The sequence below is a fragment of the Stegodyphus dumicola genome, chromosome 3, assembly GCF_044657685.1.
Source record: "Stegodyphus dumicola isolate Sdum_Otavi_A_Nest chromosome 3, ASM4465768v1".
NCBI classification, from domain to species: domain Eukaryota; kingdom Metazoa; phylum Arthropoda; class Arachnida; order Araneae; family Eresidae; genus Stegodyphus; species Stegodyphus dumicola.
Window position 1 is genome coordinate 35940386 of NC_140770.1, and position 21590 is coordinate 35961975.

General features: G+C 32.3%; 1 protein-coding gene across 3 annotated transcripts in view; it reads right to left on the minus strand.

The window, feature by feature from the left end:
- LOC118195068 (1-phosphatidylinositol 4,5-bisphosphate phosphodiesterase zeta-1-like) overlaps positions 1–21590 on the minus strand; it is a 139603-nt gene that overhangs the window by 71054 nt on the left and 46959 nt on the right. For 2 of the 3 annotated variants that reach the window (XM_085812760.1, XM_035366301.2), the window contains exon 2: positions 11790–11957. In XM_085812760.1, coding sequence (XP_085668886.1) covers positions 11790–11957 — 168 coding nt within the window. Of the gene's footprint in view, positions 1–11789; positions 11958–14643; positions 14947–21590 lie in introns of those variants that run through there. The other variant, XM_035366302.2, reaches the window with a different exon arrangement.

The window sequence follows — 21590 nt, forward strand, 5'->3', positions numbered from 1 at the left end:
TAGGTAGACAGCTCATATGTATTTTAAAACAATCTATGAAATTAAACAACTTGCGCTTCCTTTTGGGGGGGAGGGAGTCAACCTATTTTTAATATAGCTTGACGACCTCCCCCCCCCCGAAAAAAAAGAAGCGCTATATTTCGCTAATAAGCAAAACATATTTTTATTCGTATGAAACTGAAGACATTTCCGTGAAACAAAACATGGTCTGAGACTGAGTTCTTCGTTTAAATGTACCATAAATCACAGTTAAGTCAATAGTGATTTGGAAAAACGGAAAAGTATATTCTGGGGAAAGAAGTAGCCTGGAACCTGAGGACTACTACAATAAAAGTATGAAGTAGACCGAGGTACCGGTGATCGATATACGGGAAATTTTTTATCATTGATATAATTAGAGAAATCTTTCTAAAATGGTTTTAAAATGTTTAAAATACTAATACACTATAGATAAATAAAGATAACATTAATAGCAAGTATAACTGAACCTCTACTTCATTCATACTGTTTATTTATCATTGAAAACCTTTTCCACCAGATTTGAGTTAAAGGAAAAAACTATTAAAGCTAGCCTTCCTGTCTGAATTATATGCTAATTGTCACAAAAATTTTTTTAAATTATATTTTTTAACCATAAGATGATTACTAAAGAAAAAAATGATCCTTCTAAATTATTACTTGCTAAATAAAAATACTCCAACAGCTCTGAAAAGTGCTATAGAGATTGTTATTAATTATTTTAATATCCCAGTGATTGCTCTTACTATTTAGATTCTTTTATGGAATGCAATTTTTGCCAAGCGATCAATCATTTTAGCTTTCGGATGCAGAAAGAGCTAGCTTGTTTCGGATAGTAAAACGTTGTTATCTGCCAAGACTTTTTGACAAAACAAGATTCAGTATGAGATTTACAGGAGCAGAAAAATATTATTTTATAAAATTTTATTTCAATTGATAACGTATTGGCTTTTTAAAATTTAATATGTAAATAAATAAATTCGGAAAGAGCTATCTCCTTCTTATTTGTCACCTGCAGGTATGAACATTTTAAAATTTTTATTTCCGTACGAGACAAATTTATTTGGCAAACGAATTGATGGCGCAAATATTTAGACAAGATTTATTTTTTACAAATGAAATTTTTTCGAAATTATTGCAAAATCATGTGAAATGCCTTATTTCTCGCAAAGTTAAGTTTTGGAAAAAGCACAATTGTCATTTGTGACCTTTGTGATTTATTAAATGATATACATTGATGGACCAATTATAAGACACGGTTATATAAGTTCTTAATTTTTTATGATGTCCTGCAAGAGAAAATAGGGCAATAGTATGTACACTGTGGGCAAAAAAAGGGAGGGGGCGACAGTTTTATATCTCCCTTTCTACTGGGCCGATTGACGAAATTCAACTTGCGTTTTTCATGTCTCGAAAGCGCGACTTAGGATAGGTATTAGATTTATATATAGCATTGTATATAGGTATTTAATATAGGTATTTTGGCATTTAATATAGGTATTTTGGCACAAAATCGGAATTTTTCTGAAATAACATACCAATGTTTTTCCATATTTCAATTCTATGACTCAAATTGCACCAAACTACCAAGTTTTGTAAAAATCATACGAGTAGTTTTTAAAATATTAGCTCTCAAAATTTTAGCTCCTCAATGTTAATTGAATTTGGCAAATATTTATTAATATCTTTTTTTTTTTTTTTTTTTTTTTTTTTTTTTTAACTTATTGGATTTTTCCTTTCACATTTCGAAATTCAGGTTCATTCTAAATAAAATTCACCCATTTTTATCATTTATTTTTAAAATTTGTATTTTTAAATAATTTTTATAAATTTTTCAAAAACATTTTGAATTATAATCTAGAAAATTTTTAACATTATCTTAAAGTAGACGTACTTCTAGGCATACCTGCAAAAAATTAGTTTTTATTAAAAATTTCTGAAGATATATGCGAATTTATATATTGAAATTTGGCATATTTGATGAAAGCAATGAAACATCAAATGTGGTTTAGACACTTTGCTAAAATTATTTAGAAGTAGGAACGATGTAACTTATGCACTTGCACAATGTAAAAAGTTAGGAACGAGGCCCCTTTTTTTTCCGCTCCGGCATAATGGAAGGGAAAGGAAAATTGGTTGACATATGTATTAAGAAGTTCTCCAAGTGAATTCTTCTTGGCGCGAACTGAAAAAAAGGCGCCAAGATAAATTTTTAAATTTCTACGTACATTTCTGACTAAAGTTTACAGAATTTAATACCTATGCACCATTTGAGTCGTAGAACCGAAATATGGGAAAAAAATTGATATGTTATTTCAGAAAAAGTCCGATTTTGTGTCAAAATACCTATTTTAGAAAATTGCTATCTATAAATCTAATATATATCTTAAGTCGCGCTTTCGAGACATGAAAAACACAATTTGAATTTTGATAAGCGACCCAGTAGAACGGGAGATATAGAATTATCCCCCGCTTTTTTTGGCGCAGTGTACATTCCAAAATTCAAAATACTTTAGGTAACAGTTAAACTTCCTCGCTGTAGTTAAAAAAAAAAAAAAAAAAAAAAAAGAGCAAATTTTATTTTGTATGAATATGCAGATTTTCTCACTCATCTTTATCCTTTTTGACCTCTACTACGATGCTTTTAAAATTTTACTTGTAGTAAGAAAGTATGTTTAAAAATAATGATAGTTTAATCATATTGTTACGAAATGTGTAGGCGCGGTAAGATAGCTTCTCCGCAAAGCAATTTTAGGGTTGCCATAAAATGGCAGGGGGGCCGGCAGGGTTGCCACATTTGGTGAGAAATTCCCCATTTGGCGACATAATTGGCGATATACCATGGACAGATGGCGAACCGTCTGGAACGAATTCTTACCGGTTTAGCCCAGAATATTTTCGAACACAAGCCGAAAGCTATATAAACCCTGCTGGAACGCGGAGAGTAAGTGTCGTATTTAGTCTCGAATTAGTCAGTCCGTGCGGAGTCGATCGAGTTGACAGCCAGGCAGCGAGTGCCGAGTGGGTCGTCGAGTGCACCGAAAGAGTCTCGTAGTATATCGCGGTTAGAGCATCATTTCGAGAGAGCGTGTTGAGCTCCGGGAAAGACTGAACAGAAGAATCGAGAGCTGTGTTCTGTGCGTTGTCGAGTGCGTCGCGAGTTGTAGTGTGGACAGTGTCGCGAGCACTTGGAGTTCCGAGAACGACCGAGCAGAATCGGGAGCTGTATTCTGGTGCTTTGCAGTGAAGCTGTCTCCACCGTTATAGCCTTATAATCTGAAGGCTGTGTCGCTGATTGTTCCAGCGAGTGTATAGTAGATCTTCGACGACTGTAAAACGTGACTTTGGAGCTGTCCTGATTGGCTAAATAAAGTGTGTTTCGCTACTTCATCAACTCGTGTTGTCATTATTTACTCCAAATCCGCACGAACCCCGTAACGAACGTACCAAAGGAAGAAAATAACGCGCAACAATATTTTAATTAAAAATAATTTCGTCTGTTAATTAATATGAAAAGTTGTAAAACTTTTCCTAAATTAAATTTTAAACCAATAGCCAAGTAAAAAAAAAACCTTAAAAAATTTTTAAGGAAACATTTTCTTAATTAGTTTGTTTCCACCACAAGAAAACGAATTAAATATGAAGCTAAAATTAAATCTCTAATCTCCTTTTAATGAAACAAACGGAAGTAATTCCAAGTATAGTATTTCAAGGTTATTGTAGTTTAAGCGGAGTTTGTTTGAATATGTCATAAAGGAAGTATCTGTTGAATAAATGAACGAAATTATATCACAACGGAGATCAGCTCCCTGCGGAAAATCACACAGGAAACGAACGCTGTGTACACGCATATCGATTTCTCTTCCCCATAAATAGTAATCTTACGATATAATGTTTCAATTTAAATGCACGTTGTCCAGTGTCCTATAACTATACCATTCTCAGTTGTTACAGAATCTATGTCTGCACTCGTATAGTTCATTTGACTCAAAAAGCAAGAAACTTATATATCAGTTGGTAAACTTAAGAGTATAATATTTTTAATTATTATGTGCATTATAAAATTTTAAAATTAAAATTCTAAAGAAGAAATCATAGGATCTAAAAGATACATATTTTACTACTTTAAATAATTTATTTTAATTTATATCATTATATATGTTACTAAAAACAAAAAATCGAACTCATAGGAAGTGCGCTTATAGCTTATTTTAATTCTCTAAATTTGTTAAACAATTACAGATTGATAAAGTTTGAAAAATAAATGAAGGTGTCTTTTTTTTTTTTTTTTTTTTTTTTTTTTTTTTCCCAAGGGCAACATTTGGAAATCACTTCCCGAGAAGCATGAGGAAGATGACTTAAACACGTTCTGTTTCTCACATATTTTTGTTTGAATTTAGTTGTAGGTTTAGTTCCTTTCAACACTTTTAAAGAAATAATTTCTAGGCTACATTATATGCTGCTTTATATAAAGTAACATGCTCTTTAATGAGAAACTCAAAACACTGTAATAAATTTCATAAAAGTCAGCGTGGTAATGTTGCTAGGTTTCTTCCAACTTTTATATTGAGTAATGCAGCAAAGTTAAAAACTGAAAATTTACTTTCGTAAGCAGAAAAATACTGTACTCTATGAATAAGTAATAAAATTAATTAATTAATAAAACCCAAAGGATAACTAAATGAAATAAAATAAAATGAGAGATGGAAGGTTAAAAACTGGACAATATTTAATTCAGAAGCAAATCAACTATAAATGTCAAGAAAAATTCCTTCGAATGATTGCATGCGGGGTAAAAAGATTATAATAAATGTTTCTATTTTTTAAAATTTACTTGATTATAGCATTAAAGTTAACTATGGTTAAGAGAAAGTATGCTTTCTAAGAGAAACAGAATACGTATTCATGTTACACATGATCAAAATCATGAAAATGTCCGTTCAATCAGCTCATTCGACGGAATCAAAACCCAAAACGAACCATCGTGGTGTTTAGTGAGCTTCGCAGATCGCGAATGGTCCCCAAAGCCTGCTCATGTGATCCTCCTAAATTTCCAGAAAGACAACTTAAAATTCAAATTAACTGCGTATACTCTGTTATAGCTATATGTCTGAGAATTAGGAAATTACACATGACAGGTCTATGAAGTTTTCCTCCATAACTGGCAGTTTATGAAATTTATTACCGGTTACCCTATCTATGGACTTTCCGCTCTAGTTAAAGCTACAAAATAAAGATTTTAAAGCTCTATCATTGTGCTGCTTTTTACTAGCATTAATCCAAACATAGAACAGCTATGCAGACATCGGCAGGCTCATCCCCCTGAGTAAAAGTCCCAAAATTTATATAATTTTTAATTAATAAATTAAAATTTACCGAGATTTAATAACCTTGAATTATTAAAACAAATATAAATATTCTTCTATTAACTTAAGATGAAAGATGAAATTAAATGAATTTTAATTTACCGTATTTTAAAAACAAAAGTACACTCCTACATTGGTTGTTACATACGCTAAAAAATTGCTTTCGAAGTGGATAGCATTAAAGTGATCAGCAGAACATATTAATAAATAAAAGTGGTCATAAGCTGAGAAAAGGTTGACAAACGATGGCCGAGATATTCATATTCTATGAGGCGCAGTTCGATTTATTAACAAAATGTAGGCACTCGACATAAAAATTTGCTTTCCTATAATAAAAGCATACAAATTTATAACAAATTATTTCATATAATCTAAAATCACAACGCTGCAATAAATTATTCGACTAGTATTTCCCTGTCTTCCTAATTTCTTGTTTCACAGAATTCATGTTACAAATCCTTCGTAATCAAGCATGTAAATCAGTCTTTAGATCACGACAGGCAAACACAGATGACCTTGTCTATGAAGAGCTTATTCTCTTCGATTAAAAACTTTTCTTTTGTATACTCTGTTTGAAAAACCGCAAACTTTTAGGGGATTTCCTCAAGTGAACCTGGCGTTCTCGTGACGAGAGCAATGACCCAGATTCATTTGGATCACGGAGAAAACAGAGCAATCATACTTCGGAAATGTTTTCAAAGCTACTATGCAACCTGTTCCGGGAATGTAGTAGCAAAAAGGACTTCTCAAAGCATAACGAACTCAGCGGAAAAACACAGCGTTGGGCCATGATGGGCATGATCATGAAAATGATTTCAGCAATGCTCGTTCTCCATGAAGAGGATGATATATGAGTGACTACTCTTCTCCCACATTTGCAATATCCGCTACTCCTTCTTTAGTAAAACAACGTAATGAAAATAATCCAAATGTACGTCAGCGCTGTTGCAATAAAATCTGGACTTTTGGCAGCCATGGGCGGAATTCGAACTCCGAAAATGCGTCGTCGTGACGTTCAAACATAAAGTGGGTAATAGATAAGAATGAAAGAAAATTGAGATATTTAATTTTAAAATGTGTAAAAAATTAACTTCAGAGTATTATTAAAGAGTTTTTTTTCCTTTAAGTAACTTTAAATTACTGTGTAAATTTCTTTTTAATTAATTTACGAAGATTTGTTCTGGCTCTACCTATAGAGCTAGTACTCATTCTTTAGAAATTGACTCCAATAATCGAAGATAAATTTTCTTGAATTGAATCAAGTTTCTAGGGTATTTTTTTCTTCTCTTAAAATACGATAAAACGTTTCAATTCTGGTGTTACTAGGAACATTTTTTAGACACAAAATCAGTTATGTTGTTGCTCAAAATCCCTGACTACGTTTTTCATATATAATCACTGCTAATTTAAATCCAGGCAAAAAAGAAAAAGAAATCTTTCTGGCGATGTTATTTCATGAAAGGAATCATAATTTTTAAAGCATTGATTTAAATAAATAGAATCCTTTATAGTTACCTGAAGAAAAGACTGGTTCAGAAACATTGTGGTACATAAAGAGTAATCTCATTTTGCTCGAATTTCTTAATCTTACTTGCATTTTATAGTAGGGTCCACCAGCGGCCGAGCGGTAAAGTCGCTGAACACTGTAGTTCGATCCGAGGTTCGAATGCCGCGAACGGGCTGCATGAGCGTTTTTGTGGTTTTTCCCATGTGTAACCTGTATACGAGCCAGTTTCCCTTAGGAAGTCCTCCACGAAGGCATTCCTCCCCTTAGTCCTCGAGGCTTTGCATAATCACACGCACGCATTTTATAGTAGTCGTTTTATATGAGATTTTATACCCAGATCTTTTCCTTAATTAAACGAAAGGTTAATTCTGAAGTACATCGAACTGGGTGCGCCCTTTTGTGGTGTAACTGGTAGTACAACCGTCTAGTTATCGGAAGATCAGGGGTTCGAATTCCTGCGAAGGTATAGTGTAGTTTTTACACATTTGTCTTTCAAAGAAAAGTTATTATTTAAGGGAATTAAAAGATAGAAATGTCCAGTTTCTGTGCAAACTTCTTTTAACCATTTTCATGATTTGCTTCTTAGTTTTTCGGATCTCCTTTTTGAAATTTTGATCAATATCAAAACGTTCATATCTTTCATACTTTTTCAAAGCTCGATAAATCTTTACTTTTTGATGTATGATTATTCTGCAGCGTTTAAACAAGTCAGGTTTTCGTCTTTTAGTATACCAATTAGAAAAGAGGGAAATTTCCGTTCTTATTATCTTTAGTTATACGAGATGCCATATTATAAAAGGTTACAACACTTAAATGAAATTACTGCTGTTTTAAAGGAAATGAATCGCTATTACCGAGGCAAATTGAGAAATTTTCCTTTTCGTTTTACTAGCTCATACTTAATTAATATAGATGTTTCTCTTAAGCACGAACTTTAGCCAAATCGTTCCTTAGGTCGTTATATCCAGTTACTCAAAATAAAACTGATTTCATATGAAACTTATATGATAATGAATTACTTGATTAGGAATATCAATGCGATTATTATTTAGAATAAAACTTGATTCGACACTGCTCTTGTAAGAAATGGTGGTATTAGTTTAAAACTCAGGAGACAAATGTAGACAAATAAATGCTCCACTTAAAGCCTTTAGCTCTGCATTGCCTTCTAAGCGTAGGATTATGGGAAATATTTGTGGCAAAAGTATGTCACAATAGCGATGAGGCCAGCGGGTTCCAAAGAACCTCCTAATTTAGGATAATTAACTTTTTCAGTAAACCTATCCTTTGTTTTAAGATGAGTTGCCCTACACCTTCACTTGACCTCAGCCGCTTTTTCATAAATCCATTACTGCTTCTTAAATATAGTTACTAATGCAACCATTGCGACTACTTTATAACCGTACCACTAAAAGTATCATCACATTCACGCCAATCGCCCATTATTGGCTGAAGCAGAATAACAAGAATGCCTCGTCTCAAAGATGTCTGCATCCTTATGAGATTAGTTTTAGCTTAGAGAAAATAACCTTCATAAAGCGGGAACTTTTACGCCTCGGAATAGTTAGGAAAGGCGCGTTTTAGTTTTCTAGTTTTCTGTTTTAATTAATAAAGCAGAAAAGTCCTGCTCGCACAGCGGATTCCAGCATAAATGTATCCGCATTTCGTCATGCTCAGAATTGTTCTTCAGAAAGATGCAGCCACTTTTACGATGGGACACCCCGGGAAATATTTTATCTTAGTGCCAGATTGCTTTAAATGTATAGAAACTTTTATATCAAATGAAAGCATATCTAAATATGATAATGTTTATCATTTAGAAGGCGGACTGTAGAACTAAAAAATTTGAGTGGGGAACTGTTTGTCATTGGCTTACTGCTATTGTTATTAATTAAATGAATCTCGTTTAATGACTTTTAAACTTATTATTAAAGCCAGTAAAACATTTTTGTGCTAAAATTATTATAAAAATTTAAAAAAAAAATATCTATCTTAAAAATTTGGAATTGCATCATCTTCTGCCTACCCTTCCAACTGATACAGTTTTAAAGAACGAAGAACAAAGAAAGTAGTGCATTATTTCCCAAAATAACGGTTGTAATAAATCTTATTACTTATTTCCACTTTCATTTAGCATCATTGTGAATTTTCCTTTTTTTATAGATAGCTATAATATTGTTCCCATAAATAAAGAATAAACGCTATTATAGACCATAAAATTCACTGTTATAATGTTATGTTATTTAATAGAATAAATGCCTTGAAGTGAACTTGAATGCTTTCAATTAGTTCACAAAATATTTAATAACATAATTTAATAATAATAGTTTAAAATATTATAAAAATTGATCATATTTGGACAGAATCTTTGTTACAGGAAGTAAAATTCATTTCCAACCAGAATTTTGATTTGTACGCTTTTAAGATCTTTCTAAAAGTTAGTATGTAAAAATTTATTTTAATTAATACGTAATTTTTATGTTATTTCTGCCCTATTCTCTTCTTTTTTGTCAGTCTCATCAGAATACGAATTAAGTGGATTTTAACTAGCGAGCGGAGGCGTAAATTCAGAAAGAGTGAGAGAGTTAGGCAACATACTGTGTTTCCCAAAAATAAGACCCGGTCTTACATTAAAATATTTGCTGAAAAAGACATGCTAGGGCTTAATTTTCATGTGCAGTAATTAACATTTGTTCATGTTCAAGAAGCATATTTCGTCAGGTTCAAAACCGTTACATTTATTCACGTTCAAGAAACATTAAAAAATGAGCAAAATCATTTATTCTAATGAAGCCATGTCGTCTTCTGGAACACCGTCATGAACCTCCAGATCACGAATTACGGCCTGGTTTTGCGATTTCATTTCCTCTAAAATAATTGGTCCTAGCTTCCCATATTAAGCAACTGAGCTCTCCTCAAATGAACTCTTCTTGTCCATGTAGACTGCTCTTAGGGCATTAGCAATCCAATTGTCCGTTATTTTTAACCTATGCATTCTTTACAAGTAAAAACTTCATGTAACTTAAGATTCCAAAATTTCCTAGTTGATTTCTCTCCATTCTATTTTCAATATAGTCCTTGACTTCCGTGCGTAAATGGCTTGTTTATTGCAGTATCAAAAGTTTGGAAATATGCAGTCATTTATAAAATAATCATTGTTTGATCAATTCTTTTTTGTGCAAGGAAGTTCTTCATGGTTTTAGGGTGGTGAATGTTGCAGAATTCCATAATAGCATACTTCTTTGGCCACCTTGCAAAACAAGTGACGGAAATAAATCGACTTGCTTCTTGTGTGCACCAACCATTTTCAGTCTCAAGAGCATTAAATACCTAAAACACGTTCAATTTCCTCTTCCTTGCCGTCAGAGATAATAGACGGTTTTTTTTTCATCTAGACGAACTTTCAAAATACATGTAATACGTGCACTTTCGTAAATAGTGGAGAGAATGTATATCGCAGAGGCAACCGTCAGATCATTGGTAGTCTGATTAACTTCACCGGTTCGAAATTTGGTACTTAGAAGTCGATGCCATCAATGAAACACATCGATGCAAATGCGTATAATCACTTCAGTATCTTCCACTTTTTAACAGTATTGTTGATCTTCTTAGAGGCAATTCATATCGCTGAAGGAAGCCATCCACCCAGTGTTGTGATGCTTTGAATTCTTCTGGCGATATATTTAGCTGTGGTACCACTGCAAGGGCAAGTGCTTGAATATCAGCCCTGTGAACAACAAAATACTTTGCTCTTCTTTCACAGATGATGTATTCCAATTCAAGAAGTAAATGGTTGCCGACCGACTTACGCTTCTTGGCATTTCCCTTGTCGGCCTGTTGACATAGGTTATGACACTTTGATCACCACTCTCGGGCCATTTGTAGATCCAACTTCTTTATCCATGGAGTCTTCTATAATACTTTTCTTGTATTCGATGGAAGAGTTCTTTCTTTTTTGCACTCATTTTATCCGGGCATCAAAATGTATTATCCTTATAATTTATTAAATCAAGTGCTAAACATCCATTGCTAATTCGACGTATTGAATACTGAAGATTATAATTTGTCCAAACCAAGTACGTTTGCTGCAAATGTGCATGTTTAGCTTCAGGACTTGGTCATTCGGCAATAAGGATCCTGTCTGGCTGATGAATTCAACTAAGGCTTATTTTAGGGGCAGGACTAATATTAGCGGTATTCTGAAAAACCCTTCTAGGGCTTATTATTAAGTCTTAGTTTCGGGGAAACAGTATAGTCGCATAGTAGCAGTGCTAGTCCAAGCTGGTTTCAGCGAGTATTTTTTGGCGTTTTGCCAATGCTTAGAAATAATGCCTAATTTGGGAGTTGGGTTGCACAGACGTTAAATTTAGTTGAAGCATCATACATGACTCCAAAACCAATAAGGAGCAGTGGCTATGTTGTTGCATTTTCAGAAGTACCTACAAGTCATATTGCAAATAAATGTTTAGTTTTATTCTTATCAATATTCATATAGTTAGATTTGTTTATCGCGAAGTCGACTAGGTTAATAACATGTGCATAGCCTTACGAGTGAATTAAGTTTAACTTTGCAAATGCATTACACTTTCAGACAGACTTTTTTTACAGCCATAAAAAAATTAAACTTGATATGTTTTCATAATGTCTTCTTAAATTATATGTGTTTTTATACACGACAGTTTTAAAAAATTCGTTTAAAATGTATCACATATATTATTATTGCAAATAAATATAATATCACTTTTATCTAGATTTTACTAGAAACTTTAGCTAAAGAAATACATAAATAGCTTTTACCTTAAGTACTCCTTATAATTAAGCTATTGAATAAAATAGGAATTACATAATACATGTATTAAAGATTCAGTCTAGTGAAACTAAGTGATCACAAAACATACCTGTCGTTATCTTTCCTTTCCAAAACGGTTTTGTAGAAGGAGAGTAGGTCAGCCTCATATTCTGAATATCCACTTTGTATTTTCGTCTGTACCAGCGGTCGGGGGAGCGCACTTTGTACATCACAGTCCCCATCGACATGCCCTTCATGATAAACTTCAAAGGCAATGCTACAAGAAAAAAAGCACATTTGCGTTAGTCAAATGAAAGAAAAGGATATATATGTTATCTTAGCTCTATCTACCATAAAATAAAAATTCTTTGATCTTCTGCTGATGCAAGAATGTTCCCCTTTTCAAACGTAGTTTGCTCAAAACCCTATACAGTCAAACAAAATCACTAATAATACAAAATGTCTGAAACAATGAAATCTCCATACAGCATAATAAATCGTAAACAGTAAGACATTAGCACCATTAAACAAAGTAATGATCAAGTGAATGTGTGATGGCTTTTGTTAAATGCCATCACACATTCACTTGCCATCATTTTGTGCTTAATGTGTGATCAAATGAATGTGTGATCAAATGAATGTGTGAAACTAAATACACCGTTAGTATAAACGGCGTATTTTCTTTCTCTCATACATGTAAAAATAATGCCTTAATTTTATCTTCAAGAGAAGCATAGCAACAAAAAAAGAAACCTATTTATAATGTAAAGTATCATGTACAGATTAAAAGAACCACTCTGAATGATATATTGATTAACGGCTATTGGCTGATAGCCCGAAATCAATTAGCTTCGACTACAGCATAAAGCTTTGCTCTCTGTCCATAGGTGCAGTATCGGTCCACCTTCTTGCTATGCCTCCTGCACAACATTTTTAGGCCTAGACATTGTAGAATTGAAATTGTCTGATCATGATCTATGCTAGTTACAAGCGATGATAGACAAGATAAAATAAAAATAATGATATAATAATAAGTAAGAGAATTACTGCACATTTTGTCCGCAACGCAGAGTCATCACAGGCACACAATCGACATTGCATATGCTTGACATCGACATGTCATCGACACAGTGCAAGATCGGCATCAACATAAATTTGACATTTTCAAAGTGTAGAGAGATCTTATTATTTAAAAAGTCTATCATAATCAAGAAAATAAGAAATTTGGCATTAAGTTATTTTTAAGAATTTTTTCATAGGATCGACATAGGGCTAAATAGAGACAGATTTATGAAATGGACTGTCAATCTTGTGCCAGCAAAAACATTTTCAGTCCTCCGAGTGTCGATCTTGTGTCGCATTACTTTTCCAACGAATGTTCGCCAGTAAATTGGAGGAACGGCAGTGTTTAAAAGAACGACAGGACAAATATGAATCATATATGCATACTGTGTTCGCGCTGGAAGAAATACCGCGAGAAGATGTCCTAGAAGCCTTTAAGAAGCTGCAATAGAACCATTTGTTTGCATGTTTTTGTTTAATATATATTTTGTAATATATAGAACCTTTATTTCTTTAATTTGCAAAAATGTTTTGAGGCCGCTGCAATCTACTGGTAACTAAAAACAGATATACTACAGCAGCTAATACTGGGATATTACTATATTTTTGAATGAAAACTTCAAACTTTATCTGCTAACAAATCATTAAATATTAAGTAATGCTGAAATTTATAAAAACAATTCATTTATATACAAAAAAACACCAAAAGAACTCATTCTGATAGTTAGTCTGTTATTTTTAGCTTTTTTAAATAAATGAGAGTAAAATATCCGTGATTTATGACAACTGTGCAAGTATACCATTGAATCAAGAGATGACATTTAATTATGTGTTCTAAAATGATTATGGTGTAAATGAATTTTTTGTCATTGACTTTCCCTGGTCGGTTATCATCTTTCCCACTTTCTAAGATTTTTTGATTAAACGGGAAATCTGTAACAAGAAATTTGGAATTTACGTCTCACATAAATTTTGATTTATTTATAATAAAGAATGAGACAAATCATAGCAAAGGTAAAGATGGTGCATAACAGTAATTTGCACGTTATTAACGTACTACTTTCACAGAAGCTTCTCAGGAAAAGGTAGTTAAAAAAATTAGAAACAAATGTATAAAATAGACATAATCAGTCTTTTCTAGCACGCTTTTAAAATTGAAATGAAACGAAAATTTTACATTAAATGCAGAAAGTGTTCAATTAAAATGTATAACAGTTTTATATGACATATACTGCTTTTTTAGATTCGAAACAGGACACAGGTCTTACATTCAGTCTTTAAAAGGAGTAGGCAATTATTAGAGCAAGAGCGAATAAATCTGTAACGTTAAACTTAATTTTATTTAATCTAAAAATCAGTTTAACCTTAATATTGCCTTGTCTTTTCTCAGACATCAGATCACAAATTCAATAAAAAAGAGTAGAATTCCTGAAGATTTTTTTGTACTTTATATAGAAAAAAATGAAACAAAAACGTATATATCAAAACAAGCGCGATGTACAAAATATTAATACTAGCAAAGCTAGAATTCACCGAAACAGCATCACATTTTCCCAGTCGGGAGAAAAGTATAAGCGTTGTATCATCAGATGCTGAACTATTAATTCTTTCTTAAACGTGCATACGCGTTCGTAATTTACACTAACTAATTTGGATACCATGTAGAACTGTTGGAAAGAGTAAAAATACAGACTGATTCAGCATAAATAAGGAATTAATTTAAATAAGTACTTCATATGTTTTCAAAACATTAAATAATTTTAGTTAATTTAAATAAATAACACATACGTTTTCGAAACACTAAACAATATTAAAGCATAATAGAAAAGAGCGTTCTGGACAAATCCTCATGTAACAGATTTGATTTTACAGTGGTCAGAAACATTCAAATGTCTTTTTACCTGAGTTGTTATCTGCTCCTTCCAGACATATTTCATGCTCGCACATCTCCATAACTTGATAATTAAAATTTTTCAATTAAAAAACTTCTCTTTTTTTTCAAAATAAAATAAAAATATTAATAATCATTTGCGGTTTAGTAGCTACGAACAGCGCTACCGATAGCTCCGAGCAGAGAGCGCTGTTTCAACATCGGCAGGAAATAGAGAAATTGTCTCCGAAGATATTTCTCAGTCAAGCTTTTGATGGATGCAAAGGATCTCTGTCTCACTCGGTGTTGGATGCGGCGCCGTTGAAAGTTGAGACTTTCCAGAGAGACAACGCTGGTTGAAATGATTAACGAGCGGTAAATGATTCTTCTTAAAGCTTAAATACTACGACGAACACGCGGTGTTCGCTGTAACCGCAATCATTTCATAAGCCCGGGTTTCATTTAGCGACTGACCTCGAGCATGCAGGTCAACAGAAGAGCAAAAGGTAGTTAAGCGAATGATGAGATTAGAATTTTAATATAACTAAAAACATCAGCAAAGTTCATCATGAAAAAGTATACTTAATTTAAAAAGAGAAGTATTGCTAATCAAAATTTTCAAGAATTTCTCCAAACCATATTGTGAAAAATGAATTTTTATATCATATATACTAGGTTTTACCTTTAAAATTATGAAACATTAACCTTCATTAAATTTTAAGGTACATGATTAACTGATGTTAAATAGAATATAGATATCAGTAACCTCACAATCACTCAAGTGTTTAATCCTAATATAAATAGCTTCGGTTAATTGGAGGGCTAACGCTGAATAAATGGTATGAGAGGTGGCATACTGATACATGGCATGGATATTTCAGAAAAAATATTGCACAGTACAAAATCGCTGTGCATTTTTAATTATTATATAATCAGTAACTTGCTAATGCTTGTAACTTTACAGAGAGAATAGTGCAGGTTCGCAGTTTTAACAAGATGCTGATGCTATGAAATTAGCACCTATCTAAAACAATAAAAAAATGAGAAGATACATTTTCGATTAGAGGAATTTATGATAGTTTATAAGGCATTTCTCCCACCTTCTTAGCATGCCTTCGTGGTGTAGTGGTCAGCACACTTGACGCGTATTCGAGAGGTCCTTGGTTCGAGTCCCGACAAGGGCATTGCTCCTTTTTTATCTTTCTTGCTTCGAAATAACCTAACGTCTCTACAAGTTATGCAGCAGAATTAAAGATTGAATTTCTTTCGTGAATGATAAACATTTAAATGTATTTTTCTCGAAACAGCGGTTTTGCAGTTTTTCGTTTTGCAAATGATGACAGTTTAGAATCATATCACAGCCAGCGGTATACGTTGAGTGAGTTAGATGTATGGATGCACTTTGCTTGCATATCTTGTTGTAATGATAGCATTATTCCTACTGGAGGCAAAATGATACCACTGGAAATTTGATTTCTCACACCAAAGAAATGCACGAGAATAACAACCAATCAATTTACTTCTTTTTATGAGATTATTTATAAAGGCTTCCACAATCATTATCGATATTGCTACATCGTGATTTTGCGAATTCTTCCAGGAAGTCTCCTTTAATGGAAGCTTCCCTCTGTCAGCACTTCTGATCTCTATTTTTCCACAGCTGACAACAACAATATTATATTAGAATCATATCTCGCCAGTTTCACAGTCTCACGATCATCCTGGTAGTCACTTGCACACGTTGCAATTGTAACATACTACTGCACGTATAGTGTTTTACCTTAATTAACTCAGATATTTTATTAGATTACCCGTACTTTCAAATTTCATCAATTCCCACTAGAATTGCATTTATTGGTTTCAGCTCCTAGAATCCTCTTTGCGAATAATTACCGCCGAGCCGAGAATGATTTGGACGTATTGAATATATATTTTCCTATTCAGTTAGACTTGAAATTGTATTCTGAATTACCCACAAATTATCATAGATTTGTTTCTACTATACATTTTAATTACCATCAGACTGAGTTATTAATAAACAGTTCTCATGTTAAAGCTTCATTCTGAGTTTCTAACCCTGATGGAACGGTAAGTCGTTTAACGGGAGGGAGGGGCATTTTATGGTTCTAGCAGATTTGGCACTTTAAGGTAGTGCAAGGCCTCGTGTATGTACGCAGCCATCTTAGTTAATGATTTTAGTTCGGGCATGTGATTCGTATTTAAAATGGAGAAATAAAGTTCCAGGTTTGGTATACAACTTACAATTTCCATCGACTAAATACATTAACACAATGGTCTCAAACAGAAACTGCATGGTGGCCGAATGCATGATCTGAAAACACTGATGGGTCTGAATTTTTTTAATCGAAGTTTTTCTTAACAAAATCAAAATTGATTTTCACAAAATAAAAAAAAATTAACTAAATTTTAAATTTCATTTTCTAAATAACTATAATGAATATATAAGCAATACTAATTATAATAATATAAGGGAAAAACTCAAATTTATATTTAATTTGTATTTGAAATATAAAAGTCGGTGCTTTTAAGAAATTTCTATAGGCTACATTTTTAATTCGTTCAAAAGCAACATTAAAAAATATATGTAATATTCCAAACATAGATATTGGTATAAGATAGATCAAATAAAAAGTACAAATGAACAGGATTATAAGCCGTACGTTAGTTTGTCTTTTATCTATGTAGCAATATGAAATGCGCAGCTGCGCAACAGCAAAACAATGTGACTGGCTTAAAAGCATATATCCCAAGTACATCAACTCTACAGGAAAAACCGAAAGCACCAAAATACTGAAGCACTACCAACTGTCGGGTGATTAATTAAATTTATTGATTGTACCGGCATGGTAAGTTCTCCCACCTTTGATTAGTTACGCAGCCTTGCAATACAATCATAACGTGATGAAGCCCTAACCTATTCATTCTGTCTTTTTTTCCTTCAACAGCAGCCACTCGCAAAAGCTCAATACATATCTCTATGCCTCTAAAAGTACAGGCATCGTATTTGCAACAAATACGTAACTGAAATGTGTTCGAGGGCCGGATAAAATTGCTCCGAGGGGCCGCACGTCAGCCACCAATTTGAGCTCACTGCACTAACATACCACATTTGCTTCAAACATATATGACTCATCTTGTATGTTCATTTCACATGATTAAATCAACAGTGTTTTACACGCACATTCGACACAAAAACCAATCGTTTGTGTTTTTTATTTAATTTTTTTCTGCTACATTTTACATTATTCTTATACATGAAAAATTACACTAAAGTTAAACACGATGGCAAATTTAAAAGATAGCATTGACTAGTTTATAAGAAGAAGAAAGTTGTGAAATGGGAAATTTTAAAGAATAGAAATCTGCAACACAAATTTGTAGTATGTTCGTTTCAACCATGCCAGTGTACGAAATAAGACCACATACACACACAGAAAAAAAGGAGGGAAAGAGAGAGAGAAAATATTTTATGATTTTGCATTTTTATTTCCGATTAATTTGTAATAATTCCCCAAAACAACAAAAGCAAGAAACATTGAAAATATATGAAACGTTAAAATAATTCTATATTATTAGCACAAGAAGTGTAATTAATCTCGTTTGTCACTTTTCTTTTTTGTTGCTATCACTTTTGTGTCCATATCACTTTTCAAATAAAGGGATATTGCTACCAAATGTTATCACCATGTATCATTTTAAAGAAATAATATAGCGGATGTAAAAAAAAAAAAAAAAAAAAAAAAAAAAAAAAAAAAAAAGTGATGGCAACAAAAATAAAAGGATGTTTTCACCAAATATTATTATCATGTATTATGCTGAAAGAAATAATATACTGAATATAAAAAAATGTATGGCAACACTTAATTGGGAATTTAAATATCAATTTGTTGGCGCCCCCTTGATGCTGAGCCTGGGGACAGATGTCCCCCCTTGCTCCACCCTAGCTACGCCTCTTGGAATGAGTCCAAGAGCATACTAATGATTCATAAATGTGAGCTCAGCGACAGCATATAAAAACCTTAAGAAACCCTCTGCTGCTACGTTAATTTCTGAATCTTTTTAGATTTATTTACATTTTTATCAAATTTTAAAGGAATTTAATGCTTTTATTTAGTACCAAGTTATGAAAGACTTACATTTATAAATTTGATACTGTGTAGAATTGACAGTGGCATATGATCGACGCTGCACACAATCGCTACTGCATTAAATCGACACTGGCACAAAATCAACACCGGCGTACTGCTGATGCTATTAACCATCATATGATCAACACAATGGGAAAATTTTGATAATGATTTGATAATGAATGACAGTGCACATTTTGTCAGCTTTACAGAATCAGCTCAAGCATATAATCAATATTACCTTAATAATGCCGAGGATTATAATTAGGAACGGTGTGTAAATAAGAGGTTACGAATTTGGCTAAATTGTTACTTCTAGGGTACTGCATAAGATTAACATCGAAGAAGGATAGACAACCTCGCAAAATCGACAACGGAGTAGAATCGAAACCGGTTTTTGAACTGTCGTGTAGTACCTTTCCCGGCAAAAAATTGCCGAATTCTATCTAGTGTAGTATACTTGTTATGATATACTCTTAAAAGAAAGCTTAAGGTTTATTGCATAAACTATAGTTAAAACAAGCTATTTTTAGAGCTTACCAGTTAACTTAAAAATCACTCTGAATGATGAAGACAATAAATAATACAAATGTTTTACATAATTGAGTGAGTTTCTGTAGAATGGTTAGTTCTTGCAAATTGTAAAATTGGCATTTCACAGGTACACAATAATTGCCAGTCATTCGGATTCCAGATATAGAGAAATCCAAATAACCGTATAAATTTTATAGCTTACTTTTCTGCGTGCTTTAAAATTATTCCTCTATATGTGAGATTAATTATCTAATTACAAGTGTTTAACTTTCCCTTGTTTTGACGAATTTTTGTCTTCAAGCTACATAAAAGTCTATCGCAACCTTAATAGCACACAAGAACTAAAACCTAACTGAGAGACTTATTGAAACCACGTTTTGTAGTTTAATTTATAAATTAGTAATTACTAGCCATAATTATCTTGCTAACAGCCACATCATTCTTCTCAAACAACAAATTCTTATGCTATATAAAATATATAGTTTACATTCTGATGAAAATCGATCAGAGAAACAGAAGTACGGAAAAGAATTAACACACAAGTAGTGTGTTAGCTAAAGTGAAAGGGGGGGATTTACACTTTATCACAAGTTGATAGTGCAAATTTAATAGCATGCATTAAGCTATTACAATAATTTCATTATTTTATGTAGATATAAATAAATATATCTCGATATAATTTCGGTTGGATAAAATGATGTTATCCTTCAGTTTTCTTCGCATAAAAAGCATTTTTTTTTGTCTTAATATTAGCATGTTCAGAACGAAAATAAATTTCTCTATATACTTTTTAGTATGTGTTTAAATAAAAATTTATTTCGCTGCTTTAATTTAGATGCAATAGAAATGTATTGCACAATAATGCAAATAAAATATAACTTATTTAATGTTTGCTTGACAAATTTGTTTTAAAGAAAGATAATTTTATTAATTTACTTTCATTTTTATTTTACACATTAACATATTTTTCACTAATAAATATAATTTTTGCTTAATTTTAACACGAGTCAGCGTAGAAATAAAATTCTCTGTTTGATTTTAGACTTTGCGTAAATAAAAATTAACTTCGTTTTTTTATTTCAATTAAAATAAACATGCTTGCATAAACAGGCAAATAAAATACCTTTTATTTAGATTTGCCTGAAAAAAGTATGTTTATATTACGTTTCCTGAAATAAAATTATTTATTTTGTTTTTAGACCAAAGGGCGTTAGCCCAGAAGGGCTACTAATTTCGTTTTGGCATTTTGCGTTGATTCACTATAAATGCCAGTTCACTTTTCAAACTGTTGCCACCAAATACTCCGTATTATATTTAAAGAAATTAAATAATGAAGAAGCTGCATAAATGTATATATGTTTCTCGCATGTTGAAAAAACAAGGGTACCTAGAGCCATTTAATTTTAAATAATGTAATCTTCCACTAAATATGGGCATCTGGAAGCCCGAATTTGGAATTTGAAATTTGTTTTATTATCCATTTCATATTTTGTAAAACTTTAACGAATTTTTGATTAACAAATTCAACGATTTCAAAGCGAACAATGGCAACACTGTTCGAAAAAAAGAAGCAGTTCTATATCCAGTGCGTGAGACTGTATATCGGAAATTCTAAAGATATGCTCATTTTAAAATTATTTTGCGATATTGCTGTTGAACTGAATTTTATGGTTCAAATGTAAAGAACATGATATTTAATAAATAGAGATAGGACACAGAACGTTAAAAAACGCCCCTTTGGGGGTAATGTAAAATCTGAAACCTATCAGATTTTTTTAATTTCATTTTTTAATGTATTATCGTTGTTGATGTAATATACGGTAACGAAGAAATGAATCTAAGTACTTATTTAGCTTTATCTTTCGTTACAAGAAAAAAAGACCGAATTCTCTTTGGTATGTAATCCTAATTAGTTCAGATATTGCTAGTTCTACTGTTAATTTAACATCTTTCTATTTTAATAGGAGGTTGGTATTTTTGCTTGACTACTTTTTTATATAAATTATTACGACATAAAGATTTAATCATTAATTTCTCCCAATTATTATTGTTTGTCTGGAAATCCACTATCATTTAGCCATCTCCATTAACTTATTCACATATGTATGTACATATGGAAATTAAATTTGATTTTTATTATTTCTCTTCTTTGTTTTAATTATCATTTTAGCAGCTGGCAGCTGCAGGATTACTCAAAATGCCTCCATTAAAATGCTAAAAACCATCGTATTCTACAGGTGTTGTCACGTAATTCGGCTCGACTAGACACAGGAAGGTCATTTGTGTTTGATAATTC